General features: G+C 38.5%; 1 protein-coding gene across 1 annotated transcript in view; it reads right to left on the reverse strand.

Annotated features, from left to right (window-relative positions):
- The window catches only part of LOC115896892 (mediator of RNA polymerase II transcription subunit 12-like protein), a 106,367-nt gene that overhangs the window by 34,600 nt on the left and 59,491 nt on the right, over positions 1-12,276 (reverse strand). The window contains exons 6-7 of the mRNA XM_030928695.1: positions 2,630-2,799; positions 184-294 (exon numbers count right to left, since the gene is read on the reverse strand). Of these exons, the coding sequence (XP_030784555.1) occupies positions 184-294; positions 2,630-2,799 (281 nt within the window). The remainder of the gene's footprint in view (positions 1-183; positions 295-2,629; positions 2,800-12,276) is intronic.

A 12,276-nucleotide genomic window follows, 5' to 3' on the forward strand; every position in this document is an offset into this window, starting at 1 on the left:
TACAAATGATGGCTAAAACTTACTAGAAGCCTTTATCACTTCATGTGTTACAGCATCAAAGACATTTTTTCCTTCCATTTCAACAGGATTTTTTTTCCTTTTCCTCCCCCACTTACCTAATCATTCTTATCAGACTCATTTCTTGCCATAAAACCAAGTGCCTCAAGAGGACATGTACTATACCTGCAGCATTAGTGGTAGCAAGAGTTTAAGAAGATCATCATCCATTGGTCTGATCTTTTCTAAAACATCCAGGATCCATGTCAAATATTCGTGTTTTTCTAGCATTCCTTCCTTAAATGAACAAAGAAAAATTACATTAATAATGTAAAAGAAAAAAAAAAGCACTGCCATTCTTATTCTTAAGTCTAATTTTACTACTGCTTTTGTTGTTGTTAAACATAGTCTCATTGCTCACAGTCCAGATTCTAAACAAAACAAATAACTCATCTGTTTAGTATAGGTTTTTGTTGTATTTTAGAAATCTGCTCCGAATTGAGAAAAATTAATTCCAACAAGATTCCAAAATTCAGAAGCTTTCACACCCTCAGGGTGTGTTGTGTCAAGCTCCTGGCTAGATTTTGGGGGAGTATGAACTCATTTTCATAGAAGGAAACTTGGATAATAGTGATAATTATAAAGAAGATATGCACTGCTCGTGCCACCATCTTAACAAAAGTGTAAAAATCCCATCAGACCCAATGTCCCCTTAATAGCTTCTCTCACTATCCCAAAATTAGTTTCAGATACTATCACCTATCTATAAAATACAGCCTTAAAAATCAATGACCTAATATACAGAAATGAAAGGAGCTTATGATAAAATAATGTATAAACATTTCAACACAACTACAATAAAAAAACCATAATACCCCCTACAATTTCCAAAAATGCCCCACAGGGGTGACACAGCCCCTACTGAGACCACTAATCTTGATATAAGCACTACAAACATCTTTTGTCTCTTGCCCTCATATACATATACACATCCATAGATACACACATTATTTTATGACATTCTATGCATATATAGATTTAATATCCTATTATAGTTTTGTATTATGATTCACAGAATGAAAGAAAGCAATAAAAAACTGTTTTCTGGGAAAGAAACATACTTTTATGGCCATTCCAGTAACAAACTTAGTAGTTCATACGAAATCTTACTTTGTTCCTAGCAACTGTTATATGTTACGTGTTCCACTGCAATGGCTATCAAGGATTCACGTGAAAATATTACACTGATAAACTACAGTTGTAGTATTTCAAAGTTTACAGTGAGGCCACATTGACATGACATGTTGCTAATTTCTAATTTTTTTCATGTTTAGAGTCAAAAATAGTTAAAAAGTCACATAAAAAGTGCAATTTAAAATTTTAAGACCAATAAAGTGAGCTCTAAATATATATATATATAGTTTGCATTTGTCAATTTAAAAATTAATTAAAATGTTTTTTAAAAAGAGACAAAATGGAATTTTCCATTAAGGTATAAGAGATGGTAAATTCAAGATTCAAAAAAACAAAAAGAAAATCTTCGTAAACAACAGTCCATCCTGTAGATGCTTTGTTTATATACCCATGCCCTTGTTTCTGCATATATATGTCTCCATGTGTATGAATTAGGGTCTGTTTCACATTTCAGAATATGGCAAATTAAAATATAATGAACATTTAAAATTTAACATCACTATTTCAATTATATTCATTCCTTTAGGACCTAACTGCTTTCTTAAAAAAAATAAAAATTCTAATTTAAATATTCCTAATATATGAGTCTTCCAAAACTATTAAGCATGCTGAGAGATACTTTTTCCAACATGCAGACTAAATTCTGAGCTCAGTGAAAGTCATAAAAGCTCAGCGCAGCACTAAAGTAGTCCCTCTTCTAAATGGAACTAGGAGTTATTTTTACTGACTTAAAAACTAACAATATTACTTCTCAAAAAGACCTTATTTTTTCCTATGTTGACCTCTTAGAAGAGCCTGAAAATTATAATAAAGGTTCTAAAGGGAAAATTTAGAAACCACATGTCCCCTCGCTCTAATCAAGGTAACAGGCACTAAAATCTCTGCTAAGACTTGAACTGAAGTCACCTCTCCTACCTTATTATGAGCCCAAGCGCCCTCTTCTGGTCAATATTATTTACATGAGCTCATCTGGATGAGAGTTCAGTCATTCCTAAATGCCCTTACCCCTCCCCTCAGCTCTGTTTGTATTTTCAGCTGCAGCTGAATTAAGATGACCTTTCTCTGGAACAACTTGGGCCTAAAGGAGGTCTGCTACCACAGAAGACATCAGCACAAAGGTGTTTTTGAATAAATATATCAAATTTTGCAAAATAAAAGGTTTAGAAGGATTACATTTAATAGTGCAATTACGAAGTAATTAATAGCACTAAAAAAGCTAACATGATTGAAAGCTGGAGATCAATATATATAACAAGCTGTCATCCCAGGGCAGATGTGTTAGCCTTAATACAATTCGATGTGAGAAATGTCAGACTGCTTTCTTCGAATGTATTGGTTCATATAAAAATAGGATTTAACCCCAGAACACCAAACTATAAGGAATCTGCTTTCTTATTAAAAGCATGGCACACAACTCTTCATGTCTTCGAAAGGTTACCTGGAACATGTGAAATGCTAGCTTTTCATTGTATTCCCATTGCTTCATGGCTTGTTCCACCTCTGGTGGCACAGGGACAGGGCCATCACCCGTGCTGGAGGCCATGTGGTAAAAGTCAGAAATCTTGGCCAACTGCTCTCGAAGATATCTGGTAGATATCTGTGTCCACTCTGGATTTTAAAAAAAGAAAAATGTGAGTTTCTAGACACAATGGGTAGAAGAATTACATGTTTTCTTCCCCTTTCTGATTATCTAGAGGGTGTACTGATAAAACAAACATCTGCTCCCTAAAAATGATTTGTGCCTATACAAGCCGTGCTCAGAAAAGGATATCCACCCAAAGCCCTTAGAGAACACATACTAGTGTGAGGTGGCCTGCCCTGTGGCCACAGCCAGTTCTTGGAGAAACAGGCAGCCCTACCCTCGTGCTTTTGTGACTCTTAACCTAGGAGAATAGATGTTCACTCTCGAATTAGGTCCATCTGGTGATCCTCCTAGTTAAACATCAGTTAGTATATCAAAAAAAACAAAAGGCAAAGCAGGACAGAATCATGAAGGGGAGATCTCAAGGAATCTCAAATTCTACAGTAAAAGAATTCAAAATCCCACAAAAGCAGCTCTCTTAAGATCCATTTTGCAGGCTCCACATGGAATTTCAAATATGTCTAATTAGGATGTGTTTGTTTTTGTCAGTCTTTAAGAGGACAGACATTCATTCACTGCGGGCTGGACCATGAAAGCATTCCAACCCGCATTGCCCCAGGATGTGTCAGGGACACCTGCATGGCTTCCCTCAGGAAAATCGTCTGGACCTTTAATTATTCTACTCTCCTCAACCAACACCAAGTGTCTCAAAACTCAGGGAGGGTGAAATCAGAGAGGGTGGGGAGCAGCAATCAGTGGGATACTGGAAAGGAAACAACCAAAGTAGCATCAGGAAAAAAATCACTGAAATTATTCAAAAATGTCTGCCACCGGGGCACAAATTAAATCAGTGTGTTGCCTCTGGCAACCATGAGGGATGTGATGCCAACTTTAGCCCATTCTGTGGATAAAAATGTAATAATTGCATGCTCACAGCCAAATTTCCCCAAGGATTAGCAAAACAGCATTTCAGAAGAAAACACCCTACTGAAACATTACCACACAATGCTGTTTTCCCATTATTTGGCAATAGGTTCTCCTACCTCCTATTTTGACATTTCGAAAGAGTAGAAACTAAACATCTGCTAGTCACTGAGTGCTTTGTTTTTACTTTTTAAATACCCTTAAAATTATTTAACAGAACCCAGAGATAACTACTGTTAGGTTTTCATCTAAACCACTTATTTTAATTGTGTCTTATTTAAAATTAAAATTCAAATGCACACTGGAGTTGTTAAACTTCGGTAACAAGCCAATGTGAAAAGATGAACAGATACTAGGTCGACATGCTGTTCCTAGTTTAATAGTTTCTCTGAAAGCACCGATAACAGATATTAAAGTTAGTCCATTGGCATTAAAAACAGTAAACTATCTATGTCATCATGTTCTTCTGCCCTGTTATGGACTAACAGTCTCATGACACTCGCTTGTTCAACAAAACAAAACACCAACCATCAGATGAGACAAGTTTAGCTTAGCTATAATAAGCAAAAACAAAAATAACAAGGATGCAAATCCTAGCTTTTGTATGCCAACCCTTGCTATTAACTCACTCTCAGTATGGTACTATTCTCAATATCCCCACTGAATATTTTAGCCTCAGGAGCTAAAAATATTAATAACACACACATTCATACTCCCCTATTTTGTCTAGGGTGTATCTTCTTTTTAAGATTTTTTTAAATATAGGAGAAATACATGTTCATTATCGAAAATTTATACTACAGACATGAAAAGAAAAACCATCTGTAATGCCATCACCTATAATCATGAAATATTTTCATATATATTTTCTGTCTTTTTTACTCTAAGTATGCATGAATGTTTTTATAAACATGTGATATCTTTTTTTAAAAATGTTGCTGAATATATTCCACAATCTGAACTCCTTTTGGGAGTCCATAAATAAAGCCCTCTTAACCCTGTGCTTTAAGTGTATTTTACTGACTTAAAGTTATATCAGTCAGATAAATATAGGGCTCTGGGACATAAGATAGTCAAGTGGATAAGGATTAGTAAAACTGCAATTTAAAAATTTAAAATAGAAAACACACGGTGACTAGTACTGTACTCAATAATTATTAATGTTTATAATTATTCACAACTAGGGAGCGGTAATGAAAGGAGACCAATGAGCAGGACAGTGGCCAGATGGGCCTACTTTCAACTCAGCTCTCACCCCTGAGTGCACAGCAGAATGGTGACAGGAACTTTTAACAAATACCAGTGCCTCAGGCCCCACCCCATCAGTTTCTAACTTAACTGGTCTGGAGTGAGGCCCCAGTTTCAGATGATAAAAAGAAAACAGAAGGCCGGGCACGGTAGCTCACGCCTGTAACCCTAGCACTTTGGGAGGCGGAGGCAGGCCTATCACCTGAGGTGAGGAGTTCAAGACCAGCCTGGCCAATATGGCGAAACCCCATCTCTACTAAAAATACAAAAATTAGTCAGACGTGGTGGTGGGTGCCTGCAATCCCAGCTACTCAGGAGGCTGAGGCAGCAGAATCACTTGAAGCTGGGAGGCAGAGGTTGCAGTGAGCCAAGATCGCGCTACTTCACTCCATCCTGGGCAACAGAGCGAGACTCTGTCTCAAAAAAAAAGGAAAGAAAGAAAACAGAAATGGATACAGATTATACTGAAACACTGACAGAATTACCAAAATGTAACACACAGTCATATGTGAACATATGTTGTTGGGAAAATGATGCCACAAGCCTTCAATTTCTTGAAAAATGCAGTATTTACAAAGCCTAGTAAGGCAAAGTGCAATAAAATGAAGTATGCCTGTATTTTAGATGGATAAAGCACTGTAAACATGAGAGATAAAGCAACTGAAGCTAGCATGGTGAGAAATGGTAGATAGTGTTTGAAATGATTTTAATTCCTAGCTAAGGAGTTTGGCCTTCATTCATTAAGAATTGTGGCTCCACTGAAGGTCTTTTTTTTTTTGGAGACAGCGTCTCAAAACTTTTCAGTTATTATTATGTCTGTTATGTAATCAGTGATCTTTGAGTGACTATTGTAAACGTCTTGAGGTGCCACAAGCCATTCCCATATAAGACAGCCAACTTAATGGATAAATGTTGTGTGTGTTCTGGCTGTTCCATCAACCTGTCTCTGTCCCACATCTCTCTTCCCACCCGCCACGCCACTGCAGGCCTCCCTATTTCCTGAGATACAATATTGAAATTAGGCCAATGAATGAACCTACAATGGCTTTTAAGTGTTCAAGTGAAAGGAAGAGTCACACGTCTCACTGTAAATCAAAAGGTAGAAATTATTAAGCTCAGTGAGGAAGGCATATTAAAAGCTAAGACAGGCCAGAAGCAAGGTCTCTTATGCCAAACAGTCAGCCAACTTGTGGATGCAAAGGAAAGGATCTCAAAGGAAATTAAAAATGCTACTTCATGCCAGGTGCAGTGGCTCACGCCTGTAATCTCAACACTTTGGGAGGCCAAGGCGGGTGGATCACAAGGTCAGGAGACCGAGACCATCCTGGCTAACACAGTGAAACACCATCTCTACTAAAAATACAAAAAATTAGCTAGCGTGGTGGTGGGCACTGAGGCAGGAGAATGGCGTGAACCTGGGAGATGGAGCTTGCAGTGAGCCGAGATTGCACCACTGCACTCCAGCCTGGGCAACACAGTGAGACTCCGTCTCAAAAAAAAAAAAAAAAAAAAAAAAAGCTACTTCAGCAGTCACACAAATGATAAGAAAGCAAAACAACTTTATTGCTGATAGGGAGCAAGTTTCAGCAGTCTGAATAGAAGATCAAACCAGTCACAACACGCCCTTTAGGCAAAAGCCTAATCCAGGGCAAGGCCTCAACTGTCTTCAATTCTACGAAGGCTAAGAGAAGAAGCTGTAGAAGATAAGTTGGAAGCTAGCAGGAGCTAGTACGTGACGTTTAAGGAAAGAAGCCATCGCCACAACATGAAAGTACAAGGTGAAGCAGCAATGCTGATATAGAAGCGGCCACAAATGATCCAGAATGTCTAGCTGGGATCACTGATGAAGGCGACTACACTGAACAACAGATTTTCAAGTTAGACAAAACAGCCTTCTGTTGGAAGAAGATGCCATCCAGGATTTTCATAGCTAGAAAAGAGAAGTCAAGGCCTAGCCTTAAAAGACAGGCTGATGCTCTTGTTAGGGACTGATATGACTGACGACTAACCTAAAGCCAACGCTAATTCACCATTTGGAAAAGCCTATGGCTTTAAGAATTATGCTAAATCTAGTCAGTCTGTTCTCTGTAAATAAAACAACAAAGGCTGGAGGACAGGACATTTGTTTATAGCATGGCTTACAGAATATTTTTAAGCCCACTCTTGAGATCTACTGCTCAGAAAAACAGAGCTACCTTTCAAAACATGACTGTTCACTGACAATGCACCTGTTCACCCAAGAGCTCTGATGGAGATGTGCAAGGAGATTAATATTGTTTTCATGCCTGTTAACACAACATCCATTCTGTAGCCCATGATCAAGTCATTTTGACTTTCAAATATTATTATTTAAGAAATATATTTCATTAGACCATAGTTGCCGTAGACAGTGATTCCTCTGATGGATCTGGGCACAGCAAACTGAAAAGCTTCTGGAAAGGATTCACCATTCTAGATGCCATTAAGAATACTTGTGATTCAAGTGTCGGGGGGTCAAATACTGACTTCCATAAGAGTTTGTAAGAAGTTGATTCTAACCTTCATGGATGAGTTTGAGAGGTTTAAGATTTCAGTGGAGGAGATAGCAACAGATGTGGAAACAGCAAGGAACTACAATTAGAAGTGGAGCCTGAAGATGGGACTGAATTGCTGCAACCTCACAGTAAAACTAAGCATGAAGAGTTGCCTCTTATAAATGAGCAAACAGTGGTTTCTTTAGATGGAATCTACTCCTGGTGAAGATGCTGTGAACACTGTTGAAATGACAAAAAAGGATTTGGAATATTCCATAAACTTTGTTGATAAAACAGTAGCAGGGTTTGAGAGGACTGACTCCAATTTTGTAAAATGTTACCAAACAGTATCACAAGCTACACAGAATTCTTTCATAAAATGAAGAGTCAATGAATGTGGCAAACTTCATTACTGTCTTCCTTTAAGACTTAAATTGCTTCATCCACCCCAACCTCCAGCAGTCACCACCTAGATCAGTCAGCAGCCATCAACACCGAGGCAAGACCTTCTGCTAGTCAAAAGATTACAACTCAGTGAAGGCTCAGATGACTGTTAGCATTTTTAGGGATGAAGTATTCCTTAATTAAGATGTTACCTTTTTTGACATATGCTATTGCACACTTAATGGACTATAATACATTGTAAACGTAACTTTTATATGCACTATGAAACCAAAATATTCGTGTGATTTACTTTATTGTAGCAGTCTGGAACTGAACCCATAATATCTCTGAAGAATGTCTACCTTCTCTACTAGCCTGTATTCTAACATTTAGGTTCCTCTAGTCTCTGAACACCACTTCATCACCTAGCAGGGCTTTGTTCCCCATCTCTGACATACTACAATTTCCTCCATCCTCCATCCCCATAAAACTACACCTTACACGTAGACAACACCTAAGTATTGATTTCAATCAATACACCATAAGGTCCTCCCAAAATAACTACCAAATCAAGTTCCCTCCCAATTATTCTGTCTCTCATTTCTTGATACAAACTTCTTTCTTTTGTAGTTTAAACTCACCACTGCATACCTAAAAGGTTTCAGACACGACAATAGCGAAAAGGCCAAATTCCTTCTCTAATACACTGTCTCTAATATAGCTAAATAGAAGCACCTGTTAATCAATGGCTATAAATGGGCCAGGCAAATAATGGACTTTCCATTCTTTTTCAATAAATTTCCTTGTAAATGTATGTGTATGTATGGGTTTTTATATAACCATATATGAAAAAACTTTAACTTTAAAGGTTCATTTTCCTAGCTACTTCCTTTTTCATCATCAAAGCCAGTAGGAACTCATTATGTGAAATGAAATGCAACAGAGACTGTTGTTTTAAAACTCCATCCAAGTCCAGAGACTAAGGACCAAATCTCTAAGGTGATTCACCTGACACAGGACTTTTAAGTCAGAGGTGATGAACTCCTCAATCAATTTGATTTCCTTGGAAATCAAATCAATTTCCAAGGAAACTCATTTCCTTGGAAATTCTTCTTTAGGCTATATGACTACAATAGTACCCCCTTCTGAGTGGGAACAGCCTGCTTCTCAAAGCTGCAGAACATAGAGTTTAACCAGCCTGACGGTGCAGACCGAATGAGGAAAAAATACAAAACCGAAAATTTCAGTACATGTCAGCTATTATATACATCATTACTGAACCCTCAATAAGAATGGCTGAAAGATTTTCCACAATTTTTCTTATATTTTCTGTTGTTAAAATACTTTTTTGGTCAAAGATACCATTAACAGGGCAAAAAGATAACACACCAACTGGGAGAGAATATTTTCAAATCATATATAAGGGAGTTGGATCTAGAATACAAGATGAACTACTGAACTCAATAATAAAAAGACAACCCAGTTAAAAAATAGGCAAAGGATCTGAACAGATATTTCTCCAAAGATAATAAACAAATGGCCAATAAGCACATTTAAGATGGTCAACATCATTAGCCACTAGAGAAATGCAAATCAAAACCACAATGAAATACCGCTAGGACAGCTATAATAAAAAGACTGATAATAACAAGTATTGACAAGGATGCAGAGAAACCGAAATCCTCAGGTGTTCCTCGTGAGAATGTAAAATGATAAATGTAATATGTGGAAAACAGTACAATAGTTCCACAAAAGGTTAAATATAATGTCATCACATAACCCAGTAAGTTATACATACCCAGGAGAACTAGACTACATATCTAAGAGAAATGACACATGTCCACATAAATACCTGTAAAAAAAAATGTTCACAGCAGGATGTTCATTATAACCAAAAACAATCCAATATCCATCAACTGATACCCAGATAAATAAAATGTGGCGTATGCATACAATGGAATACCATTCGGCCCTAAGAGAGAATGAAGTACTGAAACGTGCGACCACATGGATGTACCAGGAAAACATACACTAACTGAAATAAGCCAGTTTCAAGGGACCACATATTGTATAATTCCATTTATATAAAATGTCCAGAAAAGGCAATCTACAGAGAAAGTAGGTTAGTGGTTGCCCGCAGCTACTGAAGGGAGATGGGGAGTGACTGCTCATGGGCATGGGGTTTTTTAGGGGTGGTGAAAATGTTCTAAAATGTGGTAATAGCTTCACAACTCTGTGAACATGCTAAAAAAAACACTGACTGTAGACTTTAAATGAATTTTATAGTATGTCAATTATATCAATAAAGCTGTTTTTAATATTAAAATATTTAAAATGTTTTCATGAAATATTTAACTACCAATAAAATGAAGTAAAAGATTATTTCTTCATGAAGTAAAAGAAAAGATTATTCCATACTGATAAAAAGTAATCCACTATGAAATGATATAATTTCACAGGTAGGGGAGACAGGAAGGATAAGGGGTAGAAACAAGAGTGACTGTGAGTTGTTAATGGCTAAAGCTGGGTGAAGAGTAAATGGGTGTCATTACATACTTCTATATTTGCACATGTTTGATGTCCCATAATAAAAGGGTTTAAAAAGTTAATCAGTTGTACGCTATAAAATGAGCCACAGAAAATCCAAAATCCCCTACTCAGCCACTGTTCACTTGGGTAATGAAAAGTAGTCAGTGCACTGATTGGCCGCCTGGATAAATAGCCCAAATGAAAACTGCTGCCTCAGTGCCACGAGACCAGCAGAGTCAGACCACTGGCCAGACTGCTGGGTTCTGCTGAATGATCAAATAGTTAAATCAGGTTCTCTGGCTGGAAAGCAGGAAAAGAGAGAAAAGGAAGAGGGGTGGGGATGGGCTGTTGGTACACAGTGAAAATGACACAGTGTGATACATTACTGAAATACATTTTTGCTTTTAAAAAGTTTTCCTCTAACAGAATTACCTGTAGAACACTGAGGACAGATATAGAGTATCTGTTTTTGTCTGGATGACTCATTTTACTATGTTATTTTAAACCGGCCATTTCTCTCTGGTTTTATTTGCTGTGCAATGACACCGTGCAAAGTACTATTACTTAGGGAATCAAGCAGGCAGCTCAAAATCAAATAAAATAAAACCCATCAATATGTAGCAGCAAACACTAAATGGCCACCACGGCCCTCTACTGGGATATGAGGCTACAAAGTGAAGAAAGTGGCCCTGCCTGAGGCGTACATGACACAGAAGTAGACAGCAACAACGTAAGTGCTCCAGTGTACCCTGCGACACAGAAAAGAAAGCAAGGGGGCATTTCATCCAAATACTGGGGAAGGTACAAAGGAGTTCCACATACCGAAACCGGAACATGTGACATTTCAGGCAATGCAGACAGCAGGAAGGCAGAGGGAGCCACCAGTGAAGCTTAGGAAGGTCCCTAGAGGCCAGAGTTGCTCAAACGCTAGTGCACAAAATGGTCACCAGAGGGTGCTGGTTCAACGCACAGGTTTATTTCCAACTCCAGGGATTTCAGCTCCAGAGGTCTAGAGTGGGGTCCAGAAATCTGCTTTTTTAATCAGCAGCCCGAATGACTCTGACCCAGGCAGTGGCAAGCTATGCAGTTTGGTTTTTTATCACAAATGGGTAACTGAAAGATTTTAAATACAGCAACGGCAAGATCAGATATGTAAATTAACACTATTTCTCAGGAAGTTGTAGGGGAAACCCTTGAAGGGAGGCTGCCAACTCCATCAGGGAGGTGACTGCGGCAGGGAACAAAGAGGCAGGTGCAACACCTTTGTGAGGCAGAAGAGGAAACACCCTAACATGGAGATGAAGGAAAGAGAAAGGGCAGCTAACACATTTCCGAATGGGTGGTCCTGATGCCATCGATGAAGATGTGGAATTACAGAGAACAGCTGGGGAGGGGTGGCAGGGCTGGGTGCAGTTTGTTATTTCCTCAACTTGTTTTAATGAAACTTCTTCTTTATTAGGTGAAAGTAGCATCTCTCCAACCAAGACTGGAGGAAGACAGGTAAGGACAACCTGCTGCACATAGGTTTGTATGATGCAGGTATGTCGGGGCGGGCAGTGAATAGGTTGCTAAGGGAGACTGACAGGACTGTTCCTCCGGGACATTCCTGGGACAGGTGGAGGGGATAGAGAAGGAAGCCTGAAGACAGAGGTGAAGAGGTGAAGATATGACCAGCCATGGTGAGTAAAGAGCCCTCTGCCTAAGGAGTGAATAACACAGCTGAGGAAGGGCAGCAGTACCTCAGAAAAGACAAGGCCGTTATAAGGCAATATTTAAATACTTACCAGTTGTGTGTCAGGTAGTCAATGCTTAAAGATTTCAGAAGAAAAGAGACCAGGGTGGCCAAGTTAAAAAACAGGGGGCCGAGGCCTCTGGCAAGGATACAAAATAGGGAAGAGGGGTCAA

The sequence above is a fragment of the Rhinopithecus roxellana genome, chromosome 1 (genome assembly GCF_007565055.1).
Source record: "Rhinopithecus roxellana isolate Shanxi Qingling chromosome 1, ASM756505v1, whole genome shotgun sequence".
NCBI classification, from domain to species: Eukaryota; Metazoa; Chordata; class Mammalia; order Primates; family Cercopithecidae; genus Rhinopithecus; species Rhinopithecus roxellana.